At 52.5% G+C, this 27,625-nt stretch overlaps 9 protein-coding genes across 9 annotated transcripts; 3 read left to right on the top strand and 6 right to left on the bottom strand.

The window, feature by feature from the left end:
• Positions 1–1,115: 1,115 nt before the first annotated feature.
• COL26b_008348 (uncharacterized protein) lies at positions 1,116–2,741 on the bottom strand (the record flags this gene model as incomplete). The annotated part of the gene is made up of 5 exons (XM_053181111.1): positions 1,116–1,562; positions 1,610–1,707; positions 1,933–2,090; positions 2,139–2,348; positions 2,524–2,741. The coding sequence occupies 5 exons, from the start codon at positions 2,739–2,741 to the stop codon at positions 1,116–1,118; spliced, it is 1,131 nt and encodes a 376-aa protein (XP_053034993.1).
• Positions 2,742–3,403: 662 nt separating this feature from the next.
• On the top strand, positions 3,404–3,991 carry COL26b_008347 (uncharacterized protein; the record flags this gene model as incomplete). The annotated part of the gene is made up of 1 exon (XM_053181110.1): positions 3,404–3,991. The coding sequence occupies one exon, from the start codon at positions 3,404–3,406 to the stop codon at positions 3,989–3,991; it is 588 nt and encodes a 195-aa protein (XP_053034992.1).
• Positions 3,992–5,615: 1,624 nt separating this feature from the next.
• Positions 5,616–6,005, top strand: COL26b_008346 (uncharacterized protein; the record flags this gene model as incomplete). Its single annotated transcript, XM_053181109.1, has 2 exons — positions 5,616–5,827; positions 5,873–6,005. 2 exons carry the CDS (start codon positions 5,616–5,618, stop codon positions 6,003–6,005), a joined length of 345 nt encoding a protein of 114 aa, XP_053034991.1.
• A 179-nt stretch (positions 6,006–6,184) lies between these two features.
• On the bottom strand, positions 6,185–7,215 carry COL26b_008345 (uncharacterized protein; the record flags this gene model as incomplete). Its single annotated transcript, XM_053181108.1, has 5 exons — positions 6,185–6,198; positions 6,249–6,617; positions 6,678–6,773; positions 6,824–6,966; positions 7,028–7,215. 5 exons carry the CDS (start codon positions 7,213–7,215, stop codon positions 6,185–6,187), a joined length of 810 nt encoding a protein of 269 aa, XP_053034990.1.
• Positions 7,216–7,807: 592 nt separating this feature from the next.
• Positions 7,808–8,695, bottom strand: COL26b_008344 (uncharacterized protein; the record flags this gene model as incomplete). The annotated part of the gene is made up of 5 exons (XM_053181107.1): positions 7,808–8,316; positions 8,371–8,437; positions 8,495–8,536; positions 8,602–8,619; positions 8,672–8,695. The coding sequence occupies 5 exons, from the start codon at positions 8,693–8,695 to the stop codon at positions 7,808–7,810; spliced, it is 660 nt and encodes a 219-aa protein (XP_053034989.1).
• Positions 8,696–13,440: 4,745 nt separating this feature from the next.
• On the bottom strand, positions 13,441–13,851 carry COL26b_008343 (uncharacterized protein; the record flags this gene model as incomplete). Its single annotated transcript, XM_053181106.1, has 2 exons — positions 13,441–13,449; positions 13,609–13,851. 2 exons carry the CDS (start codon positions 13,849–13,851, stop codon positions 13,441–13,443), a joined length of 252 nt encoding a protein of 83 aa, XP_053034988.1.
• Positions 13,852–17,430: 3,579 nt separating this feature from the next.
• COL26b_008342 (uncharacterized protein) lies at positions 17,431–18,084 on the bottom strand (the record flags this gene model as incomplete). Its single annotated transcript, XM_053181105.1, has 3 exons — positions 17,431–17,487; positions 17,556–17,997; positions 18,056–18,084. The coding sequence occupies 3 exons, from the start codon at positions 18,082–18,084 to the stop codon at positions 17,431–17,433; spliced, it is 528 nt and encodes a 175-aa protein (XP_053034987.1).
• A 4,121-nt stretch (positions 18,085–22,205) lies between these two features.
• COL26b_008341 (uncharacterized protein) lies at positions 22,206–25,507 on the top strand (the record flags this gene model as incomplete). Its single annotated transcript, XM_053181104.1, has 6 exons — positions 22,206–22,245; positions 22,320–22,894; positions 22,988–24,169; positions 24,229–24,318; positions 24,369–24,663; positions 24,717–25,507. 6 exons carry the CDS (start codon positions 22,206–22,208, stop codon positions 25,505–25,507), a joined length of 2,973 nt encoding a protein of 990 aa, XP_053034986.1.
• Positions 25,508–25,714: 207 nt separating this feature from the next.
• On the bottom strand, positions 25,715–27,406 carry COL26b_008340 (uncharacterized protein; the record flags this gene model as incomplete). The annotated part of the gene is made up of 1 exon (XM_053181103.1): positions 25,715–27,406. The coding sequence occupies one exon, from the start codon at positions 27,404–27,406 to the stop codon at positions 25,715–25,717; it is 1,692 nt and encodes a 563-aa protein (XP_053034985.1).
• Between the last annotated feature and the right edge of the window lie 219 nt (positions 27,407–27,625).

The following is a 27,625-nucleotide window of genomic DNA, read 5'->3' as shown; positions in this document are numbered from 1 at the left end:
CGTCGCTTCTATGTGCGCCTTGATGGCCTATGACCATCTTCCTGCTTACACAGCTAGTAAGCACGCTATCTTGGGATTCACGAGGTCCGATGGCCTTCGCTATGCAAAGCATGGCATTCGGGTCAACGCCATCTGTCCTGGTGTTATTAGAACACCCATTCTAAGTGATGTCCCTGATAAAGATATGGGTGTTGATGTCCAGGGGATGGTGAGTGGCATGGCGGCCGGAAGACTTGGAACTCCTGAGGAGGTCGCGGAGTGTCTCGTTTGGGTCACAAGCGGCAGAGCAAGCTTCGTGACTGCTAGCACTATCGCTCCGAATGGAGGTAGGTTGCATAAGATCAACCAAACGGCTTTTGACGTAATAAAAACTGATGGATATCCAGGTATGATCGGCGCTTGATGTTCAATTGCGGTAATTATCAGATATTGAATGAAGGTTTCTGGGGTGGTATGGACCTCTAGGTAGATGGACATAGGTGGTATAAATGGATCTATGGGTTGAGAAACCTCTTTTGGAAGTCGTGTCTTATCTCCATGGTGTCTTTGAGTCTTCTCCGATCTGTTCACAATGCACATGTCGGGCCCTTCCTGGGTTATTGGAGAGAACGCCATTAACCATGTAAACTCAAAGTCATTTGACTTCGATCTGTGTCAAGTCCTTATCAATACTCTTCGTATCCTTCTTCTGGCGCTTCGAAGTACCACGTCGTATCTTTCCCCGGGCCCTCCTTGGTTGAGAACCCATTTCCAAGGTACTGAAACCGGTTCTCTGAGTGATATGTATACTCCCAGTCTTCATAGCGCACATGACTCATCATATGGAACCAATGAATGCGACTTCCTGGGTGCAATGCGACTATTCTGCCATCCACAGTGCCTCTCTTGAACCAGCTGCGACACGGGGTAGCCCATGCCGTCCTCTTCATGAACTCAGTGATGTGCTCATTGAATTCATCCACCGCCTTCGCAGAAGGTGATACAGCCTTGATGTTCTGGGACTGAATCTTCTTTATCATGTTGATGATGTATTTTGTTGCATGTTCGATTATCGGGAGAACCGAGCCGTGACCCACGGGTGCATTGGGACCAAGAAAGACTACCATTGTTAGTGCTCAGTCAGATATGACTAAACCGCCAATGGGCACGGAAGGCTCACTAAAGTAGTTTGGGAATCCAGGGACAGCAACGGAGAGATAAGCCTCAGGGACATCTTTCCACTTCTCATCGATGGTTTCGCCATCTCTGCCGATCAGCTTGAAGCGCGGACAGAAGGAAAGGTCAAACCCAGTGGCACAGATCAAAGTGTCAACTGGTATGATCTCGCCGTTCGTCAGCCGAATACCATTGGGGACAATTTTCTCAACATCGTTCGTCACTACACGCACGTTATCCTTCGTGAGAGCTTCGAGATACCCGTTTCCAGGCGTGGGACGACGGCACCCGACCGCAAAATTCTTGGGCATGAGGTAGTTGAGAATGTCTTCGTTCTTGAGCTTGACTCTCATTTCATTGCTCGAATATTCTCTGGCTTCCTTCTGATCGGCGCTGTCTGCGATGACCTGAAGTTTCATGAGAATTGCGCCGATTGAAGACTCAGATTGCTTACAAAACGGAACCTGGAGTTCAGTTCTCCCTCAATCTCCTTACGGTACTTCATGTAGGCGTCTGGGTTTTCTTTGAAGTTGGTCTTCTGCTCTTCCGTAACTAAAGTTCAAGTCTCAGCAGTATGAAAAAACACAGTTTAAATAAAACTTTGAGATTGCTCACAAGAGAAGTTCGCGCCGCCTGGGCCGGCATGGCTTTGGGCAAACCCTGCTGTGATCCATGTAGGAGACCGAATGAATGTGACCAATGATTTCACAACTGCACAGAAAGGAATGTTAGAATGCGAGTCGATCGTTCGTTTAAAAATCGTCATCTCGGGCTTACGAGGTTGCAGCGTTGCGACAATTTGGATACCTGAAGATCCAGTACCCAGAACAGCCACTGTCTTCTTAGCAACCTGGCATTCAGGGTCCCAGGTTGCACTGTGAAAGAGGTCGCCCTTGAAAGAATGAAGGCCCGGTATGTCGGGCCACTTCCAATTGCTACAATTATTAGCAAGTATCATCTTTCCGTTTGAATGGAAGGCTCACTTCAAGACTCCAGTGCCGTTGATTAGGACATGGCTCCAATCGTGAACCGTGTTTCCCGTACTAAGGTCTAGACACTCCACGTTCCAAACTCCAGATGCCTCGTTCCAACCGGCAGAAGTCAACTTATGGCTGAGTTTGATGTACTTATAGAGCTCGTATTTGTGTGCGATGCCCCTGAAGTACTCCAGGATCTCATTCCACTCAGAGTAACTGGAAGATATGAGCAATTGTGGCAGTCCAGGCTAAGAGCCTTGTCTTACTACTGAGTCCAGTCTGGGTTGGGCTCCCACGTGAATTGGTAATTGTGAGAAGGGATGTCGCATGCGCACCCGGGATATCTGATATGTCTCAGCAGTTGTCAAGTCTTTCAGACTTGGTCAATCACCTGTTTTCAAACCAGGTCCCTCCAACATCTGAGTTCTTCTCATAGATCGTCAACTCGAAGTTTTCCATATGCAAGTCCATGTGCCGTGCCAGGTTCAGGCCACTGGCTCCAGCACCAACCATCAACACACGGAGTTTTCGCGCAGTCCCCAAAGGGGACTCTGTCACAACGTAGTCGCTGGCCGCGGTACGAGCTGCGGCTCTCCCATTCGCGTCCATGTTGAGATATTAGGGTTCGCGAGTGAACGGACAGATTTGATAATGTTAGCTATGTCGAGTTTCGCCGGAAGTAATGAAATGGGGGCCACTAAGTACCACCAAAACAACGCAGTGTGATTTCTGCCAAAGTTGAAATCGCTTGAAATCGCTTTCAACAAATAGACGTACAAAAGTTCGCGTTGATACAAGTATTGATGTAACTTTGCGGCAATAACCTTTCCTCAGCGCCGTTCGCGCGACAGCATATAGCGGACGCTGCACGAGGCCAGTGCTCAATTGCACTTGTCAATGAATCTTCCGCTGACGTCGGCTACTGATGCTGTGCCTCCATTCCAACCACTGGATCCAATAGAATGATTGCTTGTATAATAGCGGATATACTTTGCCGGTGCTGCACAGAAGGCAGTATGGTATGACGCATTGACCCCTCATGTGTCATCTGGTCAACATGATTGGCATCGGAGAAGCCAAACACTCATATCCGACGTCCTTCCAGTACATGGCACAGCAGGAAATGATGTGATGAACTGCTTCGGCTAGATATTGCAGGGGTCGTGATCTGTTGAGCATGAACGACTTTTAGAATCCGCGCAGTTACTCTCGACTTTTGCCCCGTCTCAATATTCTTCAGCATTCTTCAGAATTCTTCACCGTTCTTCAACATGTCTCACCCTGGACGACTTGAGGGTAAGGTGGCCATTGTGACCGGGGGTGGGGCCGGATTTGGAGTCGGCATTGTCAACAAGTTCACTTTTGAGGGAGCCAAAGTACTCATCTTTGATATCAACGAAAATGACGCGAAGAAGACCGCAGCTCTGCAGCCTGAAGGCTCCGCATTGGCTATGAGAGGTGATGTCTCCATGGAAGCGGATTGGAAAGCTGCCTTGAGCCTTGCGGTGGACACCTTTGGCAAGTTAGACATCATCGTCAACAACGCTGGGGTTGTTTACAACGCGTGTTCAAGCATCGAGACGACTGAGGCCGACTACGATCGAGTCATGAGGGTCAACCTCAAGTCCCTCTACTGGAGTTCCAATGTTGTCATTCCACACTTCTTGGCTGAGAAGAAGGGTGGAATATTTATCAATATCTCTAGCATGGCGTCAGTCCGACCCCGACCAACACTTGTGTGGTACGGGGCCAGTAAGGGAGGTCTTACCAACGCAACCAAAGGCCTAGCGATCGAGTGGGCGAAGCACAATATCCGCTTCAATGTTATTCATCCCGTCGCAGGGGAAACCTCCATGTAAGTCGAGAGATACCCTGTTTTCTATTTAAATCTGACATGTTCACTAGGGTCCCATTCTTTCTCGGCGGACATGATTCTCAAGAGGGCCGAGACAGATTTATCAACACCATTCCTCTCGGGCGGTTCGCTCAACCTACAGACATTGGGAACGCGGTTGCATTCCTAGCCAGCGATGAAGCATCCATGATCACAGGGGCATCTCTAGACGTCGATGGTGGCAGAGGGATTTAGCAGTCGGAGACCGCGGAAGCCCCGCAAAGTGTGATTTGAACCAAATCAGGCAGCTCTCTTAGCATCCAGTTCAGTTTTAGTGCTTATCCTCAGTTCATCGACCACCCCCGTCGATAATGAGGCGGTGTATAGCATTCAGCAAGTGTCCATTGGTATGTCCAATTCAGCCCGAAAGAAGCCCGCGCCAAGGTTTCTGTGTATCGCCGTGTCACCACGGGTGTAAGCAATGACCAATGTGATGTTGCACAACACGGTCCGGAAACCCGTTTCCGGTCAGAAATCCTCCTTTCCCCGCTACACATCATGGAACTTTGGTAATGGCCTGTAGTTGCGAAGCTGGTCTCAGTGATATAATTCATCATCGCCGTCTTGAAGTCAAAGATCAGGCCGCTTCTAGTCTGCCAACAACGCCATCATTCTGTCATTCGTGATATCTGTTAAATCCGACTAGCTAAAGCCATGGGTGATCTGGAGTCTAGCCAGTCTCAGTATCAACATCTCGGCGTCCCTGATCCGGAATGGACTGCTGTAAGAAATCCGAACATCAATTCTGTGGAAGGAGCCTGACGTCTACAAAGTTCTACGAGAAGAATGCTGCGAGAGTGCCCCACCTAGTGGGCTCACCGCAGCATCTTCGGGATGTCATGGCGGAGCTCAAAGTTTACGCTACAGCAATGGCTCCGCAGTTCACGGGACTGACAACCAAAGACATTCAAGTGAAGGTCTCGGGCGGGGTTGACATACCTTGCCGGATCTATACGCCAATCGGGGCACAGACTCCAGCCCCAGGCCTTTTGTAGTAAGTTCGGCCAGTACGTAGGAGAGGACGTTCGCTGTAAATCTCACCTGACTACCAGCATACATGGCGGAGGTTGGACGCTCGGTGATCTCGAGGGCGAAGACATCGCTTGCAAAGCGATTTGCGAGTACACCAAAGTTGTCGTCGTATCTATGGACTATCGGCTGTAAGCATCAAATACTTACGCTTGGACAAATTGGATTGAAACAAGTATACTGACCAGTCCTCAGGGCTCCTGAGAACCCATTCCCAAGAGGCTTGGAAGATTGCTGGGATATTTTGCTTTGGGTAAGAGCCAATTACTTCGAGACATGTATGAGAGATGAGTTGACAAGGAGTCTCGCTCAGACGCTGGAGAATTCTTCGACACTGGGTATAGATCCAGACTGTGTCATGGTCAGCGGTTCCAGCTCCGGAGGGAACTCTGTAAGCTTTCCGGGGACCTTTAATTGAGGAAAGTCAATCTGAACAAATCCAGACTGCCGTCATCGCCCATAGAGCTCGAGATAAAGGAATTGCATTGAAGGGTCAAATTCTGAGGATCCCTGCAACTTGCCACATCGATTGCTATCCACCTGAGCTCAAGCTTCGCAGCATGGAAGAGCTCAAAGATGCACCCCTCCTCTCGAAGCGCTCTATGGAGACATTCTATGGATACTACAGCCCGCCAGATCCATCCAGCCCAGAGGTGTCCCCTCTTCTCAACCACAACTTCAAAGGGTTGGCGCCGGCCTATCTCCAAGTCGCGGGCATGGATCCGCTGAGGGATGAAGGATTGGCCTACGCCGCCAAACTCAAAGATGCAGGGTGAGATGAAATCCGAACGTATCTGTTCACAACTGACCTTTCCAGTGTGCCGACAAAGGTCGACATCTACCCCGGCTTGCCCCACGCTTTTGGCTATTTCCCGGAGCTGTCGGCAACACCCAAGTTTTCTATCGATGTCATCACGGCCATCGTTCAATTGATCGAGGGGAATCTGTGAGCTTGCTATGTACCTAGAAGATCGCTAGTGCGTTCGGCGGGCTGGCTACGCCCCCAGCAACATTCAATGGGCAGCTTGTCACAAAAAAGCTCCAACGACCGTGTTTCTTGCACTGATCAGCTAGCCCTTCGAGATCCCACAGTTCTCCCAGCGGTGTTCCCCATAAAGCCAGAGCATTGTCATGGATTCCTAACTGTTCGTCAGAGAAGAGGTGCAGCATCGGAGGGTAAAGGTTATGCTCACTGTAAGGGCCTTCCGCTGGCCAAGCCTCGAAAGCCATGTTGTCGCCAACCAAAGCAGAGAAGTGATGATCCCATAACCACTTGATGCTATCCGCGGTACCCTCAACTCCTACATAGTTGTGGTTTGTCTTACATCCCGCCACTCTTTCATCTGAGGTAGATTCGTTGTACCACTTGATCCACCCAGTTCGGACCATGAGAATGTCGCCGACTCTGAGCTTCACGCCCTCTTCATCCGCAATCGCTTCCAAGTCCAGGTGACTAATACAGTGCTTGCTGGCCGCACTGTACTCGATACCTCTTTTCTCAGCCCATGCAACGTAGTCAAGAAGCACACCCCTGCCGACAACACCGCCTCGTTTCGACCATTCTGCATGTCAAAATGAGCTTCATGAAACGTGTGATCATTGTGTGGCGAAGACTTTCATACCTTGAATGCCGTTGCGTAGATTGGGTCTTTCCCCGCTGATCTCATCATGAGTCAAGCCATTGTAGTACTTCCCGGAGTCCTGATGGGCCCAATGTCCTACCGACGTTTAATGGGTATGAGATCAATGTACTTATGTCCTTACTTACGGAGTCCGTCCCACTGGCTGCTTGTCTGTGTATTGATGCAAATTTCGTCATCGTGTCCCACCAGGGCAGGCTTCAGATCCAAGAAACGGTGCTTGATCTTGGTCCGATTGTGACCTGGGTCCTCAATCCGTTCCAAGGGCCAGCTTGCAAATCCTTAAGTTAGCTACTGCTGGCTTTAAACAGAATGAGGACCATCTTACTCACTTCAGTGAAACTGAAACACCGGTCTGAATCTCTTTCCTGGCCTCGAATGTGTTGGATGGGGTTAGAAGGTTAAGAGTCCCAACTTGATCAGCTTTGTCATCCTTGTCCCACAGGCCCCAGGCGCAGCCGTGAGGCATGCCATCGACGGCAGGGATATTTTCGTAGGTGGGGAGCGAATGGCGAGACATGTTCATAGTTTCAAGGTAGTTCGAACTACATGAATCTCGTCCCATCATCTGAAAAATGAAGCAACACCTCTCTTATGTATTTGACTCTCGATCTTGTTACAAGGGTCTTTACGGCCCGCGACGGGCCTCCGCGTCAACACGGGCTGATACATGCATGGTGTTCGTTGTTGATGGGCAACACAACCAGATTGATGTCACTATTGCACCGAGGAGCTTTTTTCCGACGATAGCCGAATCGCCAGGCACTGTTTCTCGGATACAGCATTTTTTGAGGCTGTACAACAGCGATCGGCTGAGTCTTCCGGGCGGCACATTGAAATCCGGATAATGAGGCGACGCACGAAACAGGGGACAAATGACTCAATGTCTACTAATTACTGCTCAATACTGACCTATTGGCGGCTATGTAATCTTTGAGATGACGTGATCGTGTCACTGTCTGTTCTACGCGGTGGTAGACGCCTCTTTCTAATCTCAATCTCATCGCACCGGTGCTATGGAAATCACCCCGGGCCCTACCGGGAAACATTCAGAACATAGCAAGCGCATTTGATGGACTACCGACCGAACCTTTAAGGTGTTATCTATTGCTTCAATCTGACATTCTCAGCAGGTGCTTACCTTTGATGTTATTCGGCGTGCTCGCAAAGAAGAAGGCGTACTGTTTGCGTTGCTGGCAAACTTCGGCCAACCTCTCCAAGTCCCAAAGTTCCCCAATGGGTACACCCCATTTTGGCAAGAGATTGACGTGATGATTCCACTCTTTGTTTTGTGGCCAAACCTCAAATGCAGGGGAGTCCGATGCCACAACACTGAAGTAGTTGTCGTGAAGGAAGTCGGCAACATCAGGGTGTTGATCGACACCCACAAAGGTATGACTATAGGCCGGAACCTCGGTCAACTTGACTCTTTCGTCTTGGGTCATCTTGTTGTATGTGTCGATCCAACCAGTACGAATGATCAGGATGTCACCGTACTCAAACTGGGTTCCTTGGGCCACAGCGCAAGCTTTGAGTTCTTTGGCAGAAATCGGATGGCGAGAGTTCACATCGTACGACTCCTTAGCATAGCTCCAGTAATCAAGAAGGACACCTCTTCCGACTGCATAGGTCTTAGTGATCTTTCAATTGAGAGGGTCTTAGGCTGGAAATATACCAATACCCTGGGCGGCCCAGGCCTGTACTCCGCATTTAGTGGTCTTCTCGATCTGCTCAGGTGTCGCCTTGGAGACGGAATTTCAGCAAAGCTACGTGTATCAGTTTCTAGAAAGATCACTCACGTTGTTGTAAAACACCCAACCTCCTTCATGGGGTACACTGACCTGTCCGGTCATTACTGTCAGTTGATGCAGTCTTTGCTTTAGCTTTGGATGGACCATTATCTAACGTGTCGAAATCCATCCCACTTTTGAGTGTTAGCAAATGGTTTCCAATCTTTAAGAGGGCACGGGGCTTACCTGAGAGCCGCTTTGTGAGTTCATTTTCAGAATTTCATCGTTGCCTGCCGGTCCGAGAGGCTTGATTTGATGCAGCAATGGCTCTCGGCCAAACATGGGTGGGAACGGCAATTCGGCAGGCCAACTATGTGCGATTAGGTAATTGACCTTGTTTCAATTATCAGAGCTTACTTCAAGCCAATTGTAATACCATCCTTGATCAGACTTGCTGCTGCCGCCTTGCGCCTTGGGGTAAGAAGATTTAATCGGCCCAACTTTGCAGTGTCAACCTTAGCTAGGCGCCCATCAACATTTGTAGATGGCGGAAGTATTGACCTCATCATTTTCGCCCCAGAACCATGCCGAATCCTGAGGCGTCCCTGGAACGTGCGGGAGCTGAGATCTTGCGGGCAAGCTATCCGAGTCCGGGTCGTATTTCATAATTTCGACGTGTCCGAAGCCGGGAAAAGAACTCTTCAGAACGGCTAATGAATGGGTTACAGACCGAATGACAAGATATGTTTAAAAACGTCAACTATTCGACCGGTTTGAAGGTTCCGGAAAAGACTTCCGCTCTTTTTGATGGGTCCTTGAGCTTACTCCAGTGTCGTGCTAAGTACACAAAAGCAATGCTCCAATTGGCTCCCGGAACCTGCAAATACCTGACCCAATTCCGACCAGCAAGCCAAACAACTATGTTAAATGCTACATGGAGTTTCCTAAGTAACATTGGCTTTCTGTAGTTCCTCTATCAATGAATCCAAATGAACCGACTTTCGATACCGCGTTCATAAGCCTCGCCGTCCATCATGCTGTGCACGTAGCTATAACCCACAAAGTCGTACTCGAGATCATTGTCAACCGGCTTGGGTCCGCCTCGCGGTCTCACTGTGAATGGTACGCTGCCTCCGTTGAATACCCAGACTTCGTCGTCAGCTTGTGTTTCGAGATGTCCCCGTCCGATAAGCCCAGACTTTGTTGTAAAGTACACTGAGTTCTTGACCGTCATCAAGATTTGTTCGTGAATCCATTCCTCCCCTGTTCTGTTGCGTAAATATTCTATAGCCTGGTGGGCGTCTGCTGCGGATGCGCGCTGGACAGGGTCCCCGACAGCATCTCTAACAAGATCGTTTGTGATGAGCCTCCCAAAGGCTTCTTCGTCGGGTCCCGTACTCTTCCATCTTTGCAAGGTTTCAGCCAGCAACTCGTATGATGCGTGTTTCCCAATGAGCATCAATCCAGGTTCGACTCTCTCAATTGTGTCGACGAAAACGCCCGTGAGACCTAACATGCCTCTTTGGTGCTGGAATTCCATGCGACGACCACCATCCGCACGAAAATGCATTGAATCGTATGTGTGATGCCAGTATTCTATCTCGTATATAGGTACTCCCACCAAGTCAATCGCCCATCTGGCCAGATTAGGAGTCGCCCTGACTGGCTTAAGACGGGGGTTTCCAACAAGTGGCCGAAGGCTCTGCTCGTCAGTAATGAGGTCAAGCGTTAGGTTCTCGTAAACCTCGGCTACTGGGATCTCATAATCGCAGCTTTCGACTCTGGGCAGCGTTCCGGATGGAAATAGTCCGAGCAGAGCATAGACCTTATCTCGAGGGTCGTGGGCTTGCCGGCCCCGCCATTGCTGCATAGTTGACGACGGCTTGCAGTCGTATTTACAGCCATTCAACCATACCAGAACCGCAATAAGGCCGGCTATGGGGCCCTCGGCAAATCCGTATTCGCAGACTCTGAACACGTCGTGCGGTATCTCAGTTGTGTAAGTCTTAGTTGCTTGAATCAACGTGCTCCAAGAAATTGACTGTGGTCCCCAGAGTAAGACGGCTTCTTTCGGGAGAACTGCCTCTTGGACTGTCCATATACGAGAAAACCAGGAACCCTCGCCGGCCATCAAGTGCACCAATGCCGATATCGGCCCCTTGAATGCCGCTTCGGAAGCCATGCACAGAGGGGTGGGGGTATGAGTACTGCCACCCTCCGCCATGTACGTGAGAAATTCGAACAGCGATTCCACATGAGCCGGATCCATTTCCTGAGGAATTTCGCCCGCCCAAAGCAGACCTTGACGGCATCGAGAATAGATTTGCCGCATGAGTGGAACGATGGTCGACTTTTCCGCGCTGTCTTTCTGGTTGATGCAGATTTGGTCGGCCCACACAGTCCTTGTTTTATGCTCCAGTCGGAGCCGACACAGAGCTGCATGAAGATTTGTTGTCGTGTTGAAAATCTTCCCTGAGACCTCAATCTGGATCTCATTCGCGGAATCCTGACTTCCCCAGACGTACGAGATGGCTTCGTAGTCCGGCGGATCGAACAATGATGCGACGCGAAGTTGACATCGAAGAGGAGGATTTGAGCAGGAATCTTGAGAAGCAGGCAGGATATCCAGCAAGCGAAACTGGCCGTCTCCTACTGGAGTCTTGCTGAAACTCAATTCTTGAGAGCCCATGATTGTCTTGAGCCCGAACAAGCTGTCCAGCCGAGTCGTCTCGCGGGTGTTATGCAACAACAAAAGAATGAGCCGGCCGATTTCAGCCAGATAATGGTGCGTGAAATATTTTCAGACAGAAAAGGTTGGCACATTACGCTTGCAAATTTGCGCGGAAACACGTATACTGCGCATGATGAGGGGCCAGTGTTCGGAAAGGGTCACAAAAGAACCTGGCTTTTGGCGGAGTGTCGAGCCCCGCAGATTGAAAACGCGCCAGATACGACTGCCCTCGACTCCTTTTGGCCTGCGTGACAACAAACAGCGGCACGTTATTGGATCCGAGTGACCCGCAGCGTACCGAAGTTCCAAAAGCGGTGAATCTCTCCTAATTTCATCCGCGATTGTGCTCTTAAGTTGCATCATGGGAATGGAGAGCTTTAACAAGTGATGATGGGGCAATCCCGTCGTGGACTTTCATGTACTTAGCCCAACTTTTAATCGGTGTTAGTCACTATAAAGACATTATGAATGACGATTCGCCAGAAGGAATAATTAACACATCACGGATGGAAGTCATCGATAAGAGAATTCTCCGTGGCGGTAGTGTCATCCGTCACCAAAGACAAACCAGGACATGTAAGGCTACTTCATCTTTTCTTGCCATGCCTTTTTCCATCCGCAACACCAATAACCAAAAGATTGTTTACCGCGAAGATATTTAACATTAGCACAGGACGTTTGTGTCGGGAAGGCAATCAAATCCGGGCATATAATCTCCAAGTTTCTTTGTCCTCAAGGTCTTAGCAATGCAAGATCAGGCATTAGTATATTTCTATTAGAGATCCGAGTAAGGCTGCAACTAGCTTCATGAATTCTCAAACTGCAACACAAAGTCCTCCAAAGGCTCAATCACCGTCAGTAACATCTCTTGAATGAACTCCTCTTTTTCCAGATCAGGGGCAATGGAAAATTTGAGGTGTACGCACCGAAAAATTACATCTGCAATGCTTGGCCCATACGCCTTCTCCACCGACTGCTGCCATTCTCGCGCAGCGAGCTCAAGTGTGAAGTCGCTGGGTTTACCATCAACCCAATACTTCCTGTAGAATGATTGCTCCTCGAGCCGTTCCTGATATATGACTTGAAGAATGATAACACCCAAGGTAAACACAGCCATCTCAGCATGATGTTGAGCGTTTGTAATGTCTCTCTGAAGTGCCTGACGCATTGAGAGATGGTAGTAAAACGGTATTGGTCGAGGCTTCAAACAGACGGTGATATCACCGTCATCCCATCCTTGAGGAAACCATGCTGAAGTTCCAAAACCAATGATTGTGTAGGCAAGTTTCGTTGCTAGGCGGATTCGCTGATCCAATTTGGGAACAGAGTTCCAAAACTCCCTTAGCCACATAGGATTTTGGTTTGGAGAGCTCTTCGACGTGGGGTGGTCCATTTTCCTCATTGCAATAAAACCCTTTTCTCTTGTGTCTTGAAGATACCGGACAGAGTCACTCGACAGAGGGTCATGCAAAAAGTCGCAAGAGACTTGGCTAGCGACCACATTCACTGCGGTCGGGGAAGAGACAGGTCCTTCGTCGAATCTGACTTTTTGTCGTCTTTTAGACCGCTGGAGCCTCTTAGCCGAGGGCTCAGGAGCTCTGAAAATCGATGTCAGCCCAGTGTCGATAGGTTCTAGCCTTTGAATCAGGCATACTGTGATATCACCAGTCCCTCGGCATTTCCGTATTCGGTGTCGGGGTCGCTTTCAGTTTTATGTTTGGATGTGCGATCCACCTTCTCGGGGGTTCCATATTGATCGGACCCTGTTCTTACCAAACCTAAGGCAGAGTCTGCAAGTGCAGAGATGACTGGCATGGTCTTCGGTGCTGTTCGAGCCTTAGAGCCTCGAGTCAGTCCGGTACGTTCGAGCTTAGACGACAATTGGTCAATAAGCGGTTGTTTCGGAAGGTCAGACCGGTCTGATTCAGGGTCGAAAGGATAGAAGTCCACATCCAGTCTTTCTGGGGAGTTGGAACCCCCAAGAGAAAGCTGAATACACCCTTTTGATATCCCATGTACATCGTAAACCCAGTTAACGGCAATTCCACAAGGATGTTGAAGACCACAGTTACATTCCCATCTATTCGGTTGGAAAATCCGGTACAGTGAATCCACTTGATCTTGGAGTTTGCGGAAGGGTTGTGCCTTCTTTCTGTAGACGTCGCCTTGCCTGTGAGTTTTGAAGGTGTTGCCAAGGACTGTCCCCTTCATCTGTGCAATTTTCATGTCATTGCTTAAGAAGTCCCGGATCTTGTCATTGATTTCTTCAAATTCGAAAACTAGCTTACGCTTGCTGGTAAAGCTTACAGCTAGTCTAATTTGCTGTTGGTTCAATGTGGGCATCGGCGAGGATTGATAGCCGGGAGTCTGTAATTTTGCCTTCGACCCCTACATTATCCAGTAAGCATGATTTGCTCCAATAATAGGGCCAGGCTCAGCCAAAGAAACTTACCTTTGAATCAAGTAAGCGCAGAAGTTCTGCAAGATCTTGGATAATTTCATTGATTCGTTCGGTTCGTTGAATCAACCAGTCGAGTTCATACTTGTCGTTTCCAAATCTCCTGTAAAGCACCTGCTGGAACTCGGGGTTGCGCCACATCTCAGACCTTTCAGGATAGTCGACCAGACTAGCTATTAAGTTGAGGTCGAGGTCGAGCGGGCCCAAGAGAAATTTGATGTTCTGTCTGTAAGCCATCATCTGGTCGTGAATGGACCTCAGCAGCGGTGGAAACTTGTCACGGAACATCCAGTAGAACTCCACCCGTTCAGCCTGTTTTCCCGCTTCTATGAGAAGTGGTATGGCCCCGAGAACAACACCGACAATCTCCAGGCCTGCCATATCAATCCTGTTGTTTTTCTTGCAGATCCAGTTTTGATCTGTTCAGTGAACGATGGGGCGAAGAGCCTGCGTGTCGAACGGAACTGTGGACGACTCTATCGGGGTAGCTAGCGCCCTGTGCTTGACGCTGTTGGTTCTGGGAAAGCTTTGGTGTCCGAGGAACGGTTACTCTTGCTGCTAAGCCACCAAAGATATTATTTAAACAGATCTATGTGCCACTCAAATAGACTGAGGTTTTGGCGCCCGGTGAAGGGCACTCTCCTGTTCGGAATCCATTACGAGTGGGATACCTAGGTAGATGAATGAGGAAATATGATCTGCATAAGCCCGATTTCCTCCCATGCGGACTACTACCCCGCTTTCTTATCGACACGTAGTTTACGGTCATTGGACTTCCATTCCCTTTCCGCAGGCGAGAATGCTGCAAGTCTCACCTGATTCGACGTCGATTGGTGGCCGATGTGATCCCCGAATGCATGCATGTCAGCCGTCCCCTTTCCAGCTAGTCTCTTCCAAACTTGCCCCGTATCGTCCTGGTGTCGGTTATCAGTCATATGAGCGCTCAGAATCTCAGATATTAAGAGAAGCATCGGAGTCCAGATACCCCCCCCCCCCCCCCGGCCTGAGCTTGCCTCACCTGCAAACACTTCCAGCAACCATCATGTATCAAAAAAGGAAACCGCTAGATAGTGCCACCTTATCGATCTCAAACCTCGCAAATCGATGCAGAAAGACCTTACAGGAGCTCTACACATTGGTTAAGGAACAGAATGAGGATCTTACTACTTCCACACTTTACAACGTGAACGGACGGTTCAACGTATGGGGCAGCAATTTGGCTGCGTTTCGAAGGAAGGACTCCGTGGCATCTTTGGATTGGCGTCTCAGGAAGGCAGAGCAGATGACAGAAGCCGTCAAAACAACGCTGATAGATATAATTCAGGCATCTGAAGAAGGTAAGCCGTCGGACACTCCCGAAGAAATATATCGTGCTATGGCCCAGAACTAATCACGGCAAGCCAGCCGATTCCATCCTACGAGATGATCGCCGAAACGGGCAAAAGTCGGACATGGAAGCTTTGTTTGAGGGAATTGACTTGGAGGATCCCGGAAACCAAGAGCTATCTGAGTTTTTGAACTCCATAACAACCGAGCTCGACGCATTGCTCAGTAGCATCGCGTTGTCAGTTGATCGGCTGTTCACTCTTGCCATGCTGATTCGCCGGGAGTCCACGAACCGACCTCACGGGAATAACAAGGGCAACATGAATCCTGGAATCGATCCGGGACGCGATAATCACATTCTTCGTCTCAAAGACAAACATCCAGGGCTGCTAGACAAGGAGTGGCTCCAGAACCGACTTGCAGATGCCTTCGATCATCGCAGATCCTCTATATTAGATCTTCAAACCAAGCATCCTGTCCCCTCGTTTGGAGTTGAAGCGGAAACAGGATCTTCACAGCATGGACCTTCCGTAGCAGCTACGACATACCAAGAGGATGGAAAACGCCATGAGGGCTCAGAAGATGGAAGCGTCTCATCAACAGCAAGCTTTGTAACAAAGACGTCTTTCGTCACGGCGATTCAAACGGGCGAAGACGGCGAACTGGGGATTATGGACCTGGAGCGACTGACCTTCCACAAAGTCCAACTGCGATATGGAGAATCGTTTGATTGCCCACTCTGCAGAGAGTTCATACTTGTGACCTCTAGAGAGGAATGGAAGTAAGTCAGCTCCGTAATTATGTGTAATATCTCTCGAATCAGATATAGTGGTTAAAATGAAACAGGAACCACATACTGTCTGACCTACGCCCCTACCTGTGCACTTTTCAAACCTGTCCGGTAACCCTGTTTTCCAAGAGACATGAGTGGTTTGGTCATGAACTTGAGTTCCATCGAATGATATGGCACTGCCACAAATGCGAATCGAGTTTCGATACAGCGGACCTACTGAGGAAACACTTCATTGAGTCTCACAAACACGTTGTCCCGGAGTCGCAAATACCAATGATTCTCAAGTCGGCGAGTCGACCTACACAGGATTTCTCGAACCAGCCTTGCCCCTTTTGCCGGCCATTGTGGTATGTTCCGCGAACGGAGTCTGGCCAAGCCATGGCTCTTTGTCGACACATAGGAAAACACCTTCAGGAGTTAGCTGTGCTTGCAATACCAGCTGTCATTGAAGGACTAGAAATCCAAGAAGAAGAAGAAGAAGACGAAGACGAAAACGAAGACGAAGAAGACAGCCACGGCGAGAGAAAAGCCGAAAAAGATGGACTGGAAACTGGAGGCCAAGATGCAGGTGATGACACTGAAAGTGTTGCCAGCGACGGCCAGGGCAGTATCATTACTTCACCTGATGCAACACCCGTCAGCGACCGACATATAACAACAGAAATCAAAATTTCTGGACCAAATGGGGTAAAGCAGACTTTCAATGCCATCTGGCTGGAATCCATTGCCCACAACATCGTCACTGCGAGAGTTCAGAAAGCTCTTGGGCTTCGAGTGCGTCGCGCTCCTAAACGAGGATTCAACGCCGTACTTCCTGGCATTGGAAACAAATCTTTTCAAGACTTTGTCTCGGCAGCAGTTTCCGACTTTGGAGGAGAGGATTGGGAACACGAGGCAGACTTCTTTGTCCTAGTTAAAGGGCAACTTCAAGATGCGGATGTGATTCTGGGGTCCTCCTTTCTGGGAAAGGTTTCGGGCAATAAAAGCGTAAACGCAGATCGCATTTCCGAAGACGTTAGCGAAAAAACTCACGTCATATCCGCGTATCGTATTCGGCAAGACGTTTTGAAGGCTTGGCTTACAGAGAAATTTGGCCCGACTATTGAGGTAGTAAGTACGATCGTTATTTTGCAATTCAACCTTCGGGGCTAATATGTTTTGAGGAAATGCAAGGGGCCAACTTCATCATCTTTACTCCAGGTTATGTTCCAGGCGTAATGCTCCCCATCCATTAGTAGATGCCGTCATTAACTATTGCTCTCCAGCTTACCCAAAGACACATTCGCCATTTAAGAAATTTGAAGACTTGGCCGCCAAAACCAGAAAGATATCAGTGAGTGATCCGGTGGACACTCAATTTTGGAGGAATCGGTCAAACGGCAGCGGGGTTTCGCTTTCGATATTATGCGTGTGCAGGTTGGCGAATGGTGAAGGTTTCTTGCTGTCCTACCGTTGTAAATATCTTCATTTGGGTACTCTGTCAATTTCTTTTCTTGGGCAGTTAAAGCAAAGTCTGCAAAGGCAGACTCGTCTTTGATTCGGGGCTTGCATTTTTGTTCCCAGTCTCCGCCATAGTCATGGCGAGGCCAATAGATATGATAGACTTAACATTTCAAGGCGAAAATGCCTCTTACTCGTGGATGACCTCTCAATAATACGAATCATCATGAATCCCCCTCCCATACAACAAAATATCCTCAAAAGGATTCCCGGCCTTCAACACCCTCACCCTCGGCCTCCCCAGATCCCCCCGACTAACATACCCACAACTCGTCTCATTAAACCTCTGCCGCCCCCTCGCAACGACCCTAAACTTCGGCACAATCGCCTCCCTCCGGTCCACCCGCCCCCACCCGCCGCCGCCCGCGCACGCATTCTGCTCCTGCACATCCACCTCGCCCCACGCCCAGAACCCGTCCTCCGCGTCGCACGGGAAGTCGATCGTCAGCTTCGGCGCGATCTCCGCGGGTATGCCCGTGTACAGCTCGCGGAACTCGGTCAGCAGCCGGCGCGTGAGCGGGCACTCGGCGTCGAGCCACACATAGACCTTGGTGGCCTTGGTTTCTTTGGCCGCGAGCGTGTGCCAGATGCTGCCGCCGTTGAGGTACAGCCAGTTGCCGCTGTCCTCACGCAGGGAGATGTTGATCGTGCGGGCGGCGGAGACGTAGCGCGGCCGCGGGTATTTGAGGAGGCGCTGGAGGGTGTGGCCGTTTGTGATGTTTAGGATGCGGGATTCGCGGAAGGAGTCTATGCTTTCGTCGTATCTGGGGGTAGATAATCAGTGGTTGTTCAGAGTGATTAGGGGTGAAGGCTGCGACGTACACCCTCTTGCAAGATACCAAAAGCGACATGAAAGCTTGGTTCTGCCCCGCGTTTAGGTCAACCTTCCTCCCTTCCTCAATATCCTCCCACAACTCTTCACATCTCCAGTGATTACACCACGGCGACTGCATCCTCAAGAACCACTCCGGGTGCCATTGTACCTGCGGGGCCTTTCTAAAGTCTCTCGCGAGGCCCAGTTGCCTCTCATCCGGCGCCTCGTGATCCGTCACACACGGCGAGTACCGCATATGCCCATCCTCAAGAAACGCGTGTCGTTCCACTCCGCACGCGACCCAAAACTCTTTGTATATCTGCTCGCGGATCTCGGGCGGTAGCCGTCGGAAAAGATGCGATTGGCCCTGGGGGTAGGCCTGCCGCCTCAGTTCTGGGTCTTTGATCCTCGGGGTTTCTTCGGGGGTGGTGTCGGTGTTGTTGGGCTTCGGTTTACATGTCTTCTCGTCCTCTTCTGGTGTAGTCCTCTTCCAAAGCGACGTAGTCTTGAATGAAAACTTGAATGATTTTGTTGATGTTTTGCTGATGGCCAAGAAGTCGTCGTGGCGATCACTCCTCGTGGAAAATACTTTCTTGAAACCGCCTAGACATGATTTTGATGTCCGGCGGAGGAGGCTTCGATGGCCCATGGCCGGGCCGGGATGAGTTTCCATATCAGGGCCGGACTTCTAACCCGAAAACTGATGAGAAGGCCGACAATGGTGAGCACACGGTGTGAAGTTGGCGGGAAGGATCAAACAGGACGTAAGTTTCCGTCAACAGAAGAATCCAGCGGGATGGTTCTTTAGTCAGAGAAGAGGGAACAGAAACCGGCAGGCACTGGGAGAAAGAAAGAAGAAGGGAAGAAGCGCAGGCCAGCAGGGGTGGTCTCAGAGGCAGGGGGTGCAGAGGTTGCGAGAACCGATATATATGAATGCTTGCTTCACAGTGTCTCGGATACCTGCTTTGTCCTCGAGGGAAAGGCTCCAAGCAACCAATCGAGGCTGTATATCGTTCCACCGTCCCGAGAATCTGGTAAAAGGACTTTTTGTTCAACCAACCAGTTTCGCAGGTGAGCCAACCGAGTTGCGAGATCATTCAATACAAGCACAGCGCCCACTTTGTATACATACGTGGGGAGGGGGCGAAAGGCGCGGCAAGGATCGAGACCCCCAAAAAGTAGTGTTGGTGTTGGTGTCTCTCGCCTGCCCAGGATGAGAGCGAGCATCACATCTCCACCCTGTGTAACGGGGGCAAGCAAACACGCATTTTGTGGCCTGGTTTTGGCCCAGAAGGATGGGCGGCGCATGGGGTCATATTTTTTTTATTGTTCCATGTTGGGGAGGGTGGTTGTCGACGTGAATGTGACATGTTCATATTTGCTTTCCGGAAGCAGGAAAAAGCAAAGAAAACGGGCACTGTGAACGTCGCAGCGGAACGGGATGGGCGTCACAGTACTTGTACCCCCTTGTCGAGTCCACAGGGCGGACGGGCGCGAAAGGGAGCGGCGGCCGGCCGTGGAACACTCTGCGGGATCGTTTCCCGTGGTGAGACAGAGATCATCTGTGGTGGTTCCTCGTGAACTCGTGGCTTTTGGGTGTGTCACTGTGCCAAAGTGCATCATCGGAGGCGGACGACGGCTCCTGTAAGCCACCCACAAAAAAGTGAAGACCCTGGACCTTCCTTCTGCTCCACCGACATGTGCCAGGGGATACGACGCAGCACCAACAGCTCCAACAGACGATGAGCCGATCAAGCTGCGAGGCGCTGAGAACTGAGCCGTCACTTCCCGCTTAGATTTTGAGGTGGGCGATGATCTGTCCGGTTGCGTTGGCCCAAATTGACTGAAATGACGCTGCGGACCCGAGTATGATGAATGTCAGTTAGCTGGATGTTGCACTTTAGTGAGGAATGTATGAGCCGCTCAACACGGATATGTCTCAGTCCGGGCTTCGCAGTTCCCGCGACATGGCCAGCAACCATGCATCCCGTAGCGAGCAAATCAACCACAACCCCCAAGACCTGAGCGTTTTCCCATCTAGGCATTCCAGTCGTCGAGTGGGACGTGGAACCTGTCAGACTGCAGCATAGCAGGCAGCGAGATGATCCCAACGGCCGCCGCGAGGGCACCAACACGCAAATGTCAAACTGTCACGGCCACTTTGCTGCGTGTCCGCGGCACAGCGGTGTTGGCGTGAGATGGGCCGCTCAAGGCGCTACCTGGCTATCATCGTCAACCTAGCCAGAGCTCCGCAGGCAGAAAAGCGGCGAGAGGTGATTGGCTGATCTACGGGGAACGACGGCGTTCTTTTCTCCTCATCTGGACCCCCTTCTCTCCCTCTCTCCACGCATCGCGGGCTGCGGGACCGTTGTCGATAAGGCCTGGCCGCGAACTAGGCGCGCTAAATGCCTAGTTCCCGGGGAACGGCGGTCGCTGCGCCGGCCGTCCGACGGGGCTGCCGGCTGGGGTGAGGTGCATTTCCCCATTTGAACGAATCAATCTGTGAGAAGCATTCTCCGCCCGGCTGCGTCGACAAGCGGAGGTTTCAGTTGGAATGCGATGCAAGAGTGGTTCAGTTGCCGGACAGCAAAGGCTGAGAAGCAGAGATGTGACGGGCGAATCCCGTGTACCTGTTTTTGTCTTTGTGAAATGCCCGAGGGAGGCAGAATCTTGATCGAGTATTGTTGGAACTTGTGCAGAGCCATGCAAGCCTCGGTTTTTTCGGCCGCATCGTCCCGGGCGGGCAGGTGTTGGGGCTCGCCTCTCTCGTGAGCAAATGTGGATTCGATACCCGTGAAAGAGGCAAGGATGCTGCGTTGGGGAGACGGGGTCGATTTGCCTCTCGCACCAACGGCACCCTGTCGTTCCTTCGAAGCCATTCCCACAGCGGCAGCTGGACGTCGATGCAGTATCCGCAGCGCGTACTGTGCAGTAGTAGGTGTCAGTGTGAATACGGTTATGGATATGCATGTGTGCATGAGGCCATTCAGGATCCAGATCTCGCGGCCAGAGTTTGCGACCCGGTCCATGGATGGTCGAGGGAGAGAGATCCTTGTCGTTCTGTTGGTGGCGGTTGTCGTTGGTTATGTGAAGTGGGTGCTCGACAAGCGGCACAGTCACATAAGACGAGCTCGCCCATCCCTGACAAGATTCGACCAAGATGTGACCTTATAGTCTATACCGACAACTGACAGCAGGAAATGGCATCTGAAGGGAGAGAACTGGGAAACAGAGTTGGACCCTGTGAACTCTGTCTTGAGTTTATCGGTTGGGCGTGCCGGGTGGCGCTCGGTGCCTCGTGCGTGTGATGGCTCGCGGACGCAGCCGTGAGGTAATTCGCACTAAGCAGGAACTCTGTTGGGCGGCGAAAGAAGGTAAATAGAACGATGGTGGTTTTACAGGTGGTGAAACTCAATCTGGAGAGACTTAGGCGCGGCAGACAGGGAATTTGCAAAAAGAAACATCGCGAAATTCACAATGTCGCCCAAAAAGAAAGTTGTCGATGATGGAAGGAGCAACACATGCAAGCCCAGGCTGACATAATCCCATCTGCGCAAGCGCTCTGACCTCCCCTGGCTTTCCCGCTTTTCGGCAAGCTCGAGGGGCCACCGGGACTAGACCGCTAACGAAGCGCTGAAGCAGTGGGCTTGACCAGGATATCGCGAGTTTTCAGCGATTGCCGCTAGCCATAGGGCAGAGGGAGTGCTAAAGACAGGCGCTGCCATTGGCGATGCCGGTTGCCGACAGACTTCCGTTGGGGGAGGAAACAGCCAGGTTCAGGGCATCAGATTAAAGGAAACACTGAACTGATAAGGTACGCGATAAAGCATCGGGAGCAAATGAAAAAAACCAGACGAAAGAAAAGGCGGGGCGCCTGGTCCGTGGCAGAAGCTTGGCGAAGGGAGGCGAACGGCTCGTCCATGCGCTACCTCTAGCAAAAAACAACAATCTCCCACGCGAGACCGACGACGAGGACGAAGAGCCAAGCCCCGGATCGACTCCTGTCTGGTCTGATCAGTCAACAGTCGTCGCAATTGACTCGTCCCGTCATACCTTTCGTCCACACGACTGCAACCTTGACAGCCAACCCCTCCGTTTCATGGCGTTTACTATCCCAGCAGTGCTTCGCTGTGCCGCGCATAAGGGCGCCACTACGTCATGAAGTTCGCAAAGGAGCTCGAGCAGGACCTCGTGCCAGGTTCGAAAGCCTCCCCCATGCGCCTGTCTCTGGTGATTGTCTTGCGATTTGCTAATGCAGTGTTCCTTGAACAGAATGGCGCGTCAAATATCTCGATTACAAGGCCGGCAAGAAGCTCATTAAGAAAGTGTCTCGCGCCATCAATCGTGCCAATGGCAGTCCGCAAGGGAACTCGGGCAAGCTCAACAACCGCGGAACATCCAACTTCTTCAATAGCGACAATGCGAGGGAGACGAATCCCGACGAGAGAACATCGCTGCGGGAGGGCTCTGCTCCGGTCGGCTCTGCCCGACAGAAGCCCATGACGCCCGCGCGAGCGATCCCTGCGAACCACGAACACCAGACCCTGACGAGTGGCTCGAATGATATGCAATATGGTAGCTTCGTGCATACGCCGCCCCAGCACGAGGGAGCTCCCCTCGATCGGCGGCCGACCTTCGAGCTTCCTGACCCTGCGATGAGGGTGCCTTCCCGAACGACGGACCAGGGTGCTGAAGGGGCTCATGCGCAGGAAAGCCCAATGGCCAGGCAAGCTCTACAGCGCAGCGCATCCATGATGACGGATCCACGAAGCAATCAGCCCTCTGCGCCTGAACAGACGCACTCTCCTTCGTCAATGAGACTCCCTCACTCCGCTACTATCGGGTCCGTAAGTGGCTCTCCAAGGCGCGGCTTGCGAAGGTGGTTTACGGGTTCTTCACCCCTCAATCGGGTTGGAACGAACCCCGAATACGGTATGCAGGCACTGGCAATGGAGCCCGGGGGGATTGAAAAGGCAGAATTCGAAAACTTCCTAGACGATCAGCTGAACACGGTGGAGAGGTTCTACAAGGAGAAGGAGGACGAGGCTGGACAGCGCCTCAAGGTGCTTAAGGAGCAGCTTCACGAAATGAGAAACCGACGAACCCAGGAGCTCAACGCTCAAAAGCAACAGGCCGAGATGGAGTTCATGCACGGCCACCACGGACATGGCGACGGTGCGAAGAACGGTCCACTCGGCTGGATTGATCCGGTTAGGTCTAAGATCTTCAGACCAGGACCCAACTCCAGGAACTTGTCGAAAATGGCTCGCACCCCAGTCATGCGTCCTAGGGAGGGCCAAGACGCGAGGATGGACTACATCCGTCGACCACCAGAGCATGAGGTTCCCTACCGGTCCGCGAAGCGCAAGTTGAAGCTTGCCCTCCAGGAATTCTACCGTGGCCTGGAACTCCTAAAGTCCTACGCCATCCTCAACCGGACTGCGTTCCGCAAGCTGAATAAGAAGTACGACAAGGCCATCAATGCCCGCCCTCAGTACCGTTATATGACCGAGAAGGTGAACAAGTCGTGGTTCGTCAACAGCGACGCCCTAGATGGACATATCAAGGCCGTCGAGGACCTATACGCCCGCTACTTTGAGCGCGGCAACCACAAAATCGCTGCGGGTAAGCTGCGAAGCATGGCTCGCAAACCTAGAGACGAGTCTGGCAGCGCCTTTAGGTGCGGTATTCTTCTCGGTACTGGTGCTGTCTTTGGCATCCAAGGCGCCATCTTGGGTGTCCAGCTCTTGTGGGACCATGACGCCCATGTCCGCGAACAGACGAGCTATCTGTTGCAGATTTACGGCGGTTACTTCTTCATGCTCCTGCTGTTCTGTATGTTTTGCATCAACTGTGCAATCTGGACCAGGAACAAGATCAATTATCCATTCATCTTCGAATTCGACACAAGGAACAACCTTGACTGGCGACAACTAGCCGAGTTTCCCAGCCTGTTTACATTTATTTTCGGCCTCTTCCTATGGCTCAACTTCAGCTCCTACGGTTCGGACGAGGTGTACGAGTACTACCCGGTTGCTCTCATCTTCGTATCGGCCCTGATCATCTTCCTTCCCCTCCCTGTTCTCAAAGCTAGGAGTCGAAAATGGTTCGCATATTCTCATGTAAGTCAGCATATGCTTGTTGTAGTGATAGTATTGCGCCATCTAACGACACTTGACAGTGGCGTCTCTTGCTCGCTGGTCTTTACCCTGTCGAGTTCCGAGACTTCTTCCTCGGCGACATATACTGCTCTCTGACCTACGCCATGTGTGTAAGTGTACCTCAATGTCTCCCTACCCTGGCATATCTGACTGTTCATAGAACGTCGAGCTGTTCTTCTGCGTCTATGCCAATGCATGGGACAACCCAGTCCAGTGTAACTCGAACCATTCCCGCCTTCTAGGCTTCCTAGGTGCACTTCCCCCGATCTGGCGCTTCCTCCAATGCCTGCGCCGATACAGAGACACCCGCAACATCTTCCCGCACCTCATCAACGGCGGAAAGTACACAATGTCCATCCTCGCCGCAATGTCCCTCTCAATGTACCGCATCAACAACACTAGAGGCAACCTGGCTATGTTCATTACCTTTTCCACAGTCAACGCCATCTACACATGTAGGTACCTCTCTCCATGTTCTCTCTGTCCAGCAACTAACAGTCACCCACAGCAATCTGGGACATCTTCATGGACTTTTCCTTATTGGACCCCAACCCCAAGAAGAAGCCCCCCGGCAAGCCTGACGAGAAGCCCAGCAAATTGCCCGTCCTCCGTCAAACCAGAGCCCTCAAGAAGACTTGGCTCTACTACTTCATCGCCGTCGTCGACCCCATCCTCCGCTGGGCCTGGATCTTCTATGCAATCTTCACTCACGACACCCAGCACTCCACCATCGTCTCCTTCCTCGTCGCCCTCGCAGAGGTCTCCCGCCGCGGCATGTGGACCCTTTTCCGCGTCGAGAACGAGCACTGCGCAAACGTCACAGCGCGCAAGGCCTCTCGCGACGTGCCCCTTCCCTACCCGACGGAGTCTCCCACGCGCTCGCCGACCATCAGCGATGCCGGCAAGGACGGCGCCGTGCTTGAGACGACGGGCACCGCAGACGCTCCGGGCATGGCAGGCGCCAGCGGGGCTACCACGTCGTCGTCGCGTCGCATGGAGGAGGGCACAGTCAGACGGCGGAAGTCGAGCGTCGCGATGCCGCCACCGCAGAGGACTTTCACCTCGATATTGGCCGAGGCGCATCGGCAGGACTTTGAGAAGAGGAAGAAGCCCATTGAGGAGGTCGAGCCGCAGTTGGAGGAGGCTGGGGGCATGGCCAGCGACGATGGGTCCGGCAGTGATGACGACGATGACGATGATGGGGATAGGTCTGATGCGGCGTCTGAGGCGGACTCGATGGAGGTTAGAGAGGCACGGGAGCTGGGTGACGACGGACGGCAGGGAACCAGGCGGGCTTAATAGTAATTATAAGGCTTTAATGTCTGTCACGATAATGAGACACTTTTCTTGACAATTGCTTTGAATTGCATCCATACTGATGCGTCTTGTGCTGATACATATTCTACAAGCCGTTTCATAAATCATACTCTGTCCTCGTCTACTCTTTACGCCGCGCTGGAACTCTTGCTTCTATATACGCCTCTACTCTCTAGTAACTGGCTCCTCTCAGTGCCACTCGCCGTCAATCTTCTCCCAGTGGTCCAAAAAGCCCTTGAAGAACTTGACACCCAGACCAGGGTCCAGCGCACCGGTCGTCGCGCGGATGGAGTGCATGCTCAGCTGCGGCAGGCCGGCGTCGGCCGCCTTGACGCCCATGGCGCTGCTGAGCGCGGGGCCGACGGTGCCGCCGCTGCGGGTGTCGTTGCGGATCTGGAAGGTCTGGGTGGGCGCGTCGGCGAGCTCGCCGACGCGCTGGAGGATGGCGGTGGAGACGGCGTCGGTGGTCATGTGGCCGTTGCTGTCGCCGCAGATGGCGATGCCGACGTTGAGGCGGGGGACGTGGTCGTCGAGGTAGTAGCCGAGGAAGTTGGGGTTGCCGGCGTGGGTGACGTCGGCGGAGACGAGGAAGGAGGAGGCGTAGGTCTGGCCGAGAGTGTTGGAGCCGAAGGGGACGTCGGCGGCGGCGGAGAGGGCCTCGACGGCGCGCTCGATTGTGAGGGGGAGGAAGTTGGAGCGGGCGCCCTGGCGGAGGAGGGAGCCGATCTCCTCGTCGTCGAAGAGGGCGACGAGCTTGATGACGCCGTCGGAGGGGGAGGATTCGGCGGCGAGGAGGCCGGTGAAGGCGGCCCAGGAGCAGAGCTTGTCGTCGATGCGGCCGCCGAAGATGAACTCGCGGTCGAGGCCGCCGGTCTGGGCGGGCTGGGAGTCGTAGAGCTCGAGCTCCCAGTTGACGATCTGGGTCGGGGAGGCGAGGCCGAGCTCCGAGGAGATGAGCTTGACGAGCTTCGGGGGCTGGGTGTTGACGAAGGAGCCCTTGGGGCCGAGGGGCTCGATGGGAGCGGCGTCGGAGGAGCTCTCGAGGCCGATGATGGGCACAGCCTGGGTCTCGGGGTTGTTCTGGCCCATCATGCCGACGCCAAAGTGCGGCGCGAGGGTGGGGATGCGGGCGATGGGCCAGTCGAGGCGGACGAGCTTGGTGGTGGTCTTGTTGGACTCGTCGCGGACGATGACGCGGCCGCCGATGGAGAGGTCGCGGTCCCACCAGGTCTGGTTGAGGGCGCCGGCGTAGGGGGCGACGCCGAGCTGGAGGTAGCCGGCGCGGGTGGGCTTGGTCGAGACGGGCTTGAGCTTGGCGGTGAGAGCGTCGATGTGGCCGGCGATCATGGCGACGCCGTTGCCGGGCTTGTAGGCCTCGCCGACGGTGAAGGCGATGAGGCCGGAGCCGTTCTTGGTGGTCCAGTACTTGCCGCCGGGCTGGAGCTTCCAGCTGTCGCGGGCGGGCAGCTCGGTGAAGCCGGCGGCGGCGAGCTTGGTCTTGAAGTAGGAGACGGCGTGGAAGATTGTGGGGTTCTCGGTGAGGAAGTCGACGAAGGGCTGGGTGTAGGCTTCGGGCTTGCCCGCGGCGACGGCGCAGAGCTTGCATGCGGCCGGGGAGGCGGCGCGGGAGGTCTGCTTCACCTCGCTGTAGCGGAGGGCGTTCCAGCAGGACTCGCAGACGGGGTTGGAGGCGGCGGGGCGGCCTTCCATGTCGGCGAGGAGGAAGGGCTTGGACGCCGTGACGGGGATGGTTGTCGAGGCAGCCATCGAGGGCGCGGGCGATTGCGAGCGGGAGAGGGCTTCGGCGGCTTCCATTGCCTGCAGGCGGAGAGAGAGTGAGGACACGCGGGTGCGGAGGGAGTCGGGGGTGTGTTTGGTCATGGTTGGAGGGTTGGTGTTGGTGTTATCGCGAGGGAGGGCGTTGTGGTGTTTTGGTGGTGTTTTGATGCAATGCACACGTGCACCAGCGATTGAACAAGTCAGCGGTTGATTGCGCGAGATGCAATATGCGGTGAGCTTGCTGGAGACGGTATGCCTGTGGAGGAAGAAGAGCGCGAGCCGAGGAACGAGGAGTGGTGGACGTGGACGAGGATGAAGCCA

The sequence above is a fragment of the Colletotrichum chrysophilum genome (genome assembly GCF_026319265.1).
Source record: "Colletotrichum chrysophilum strain AFK26 chromosome Unknown scaffold_72, whole genome shotgun sequence".
Classification (NCBI taxonomy): domain Eukaryota; kingdom Fungi; phylum Ascomycota; class Sordariomycetes; order Glomerellales; family Glomerellaceae; genus Colletotrichum; species Colletotrichum chrysophilum.
This window is presented reverse-complemented; position numbering and strand designations above follow the sequence as displayed.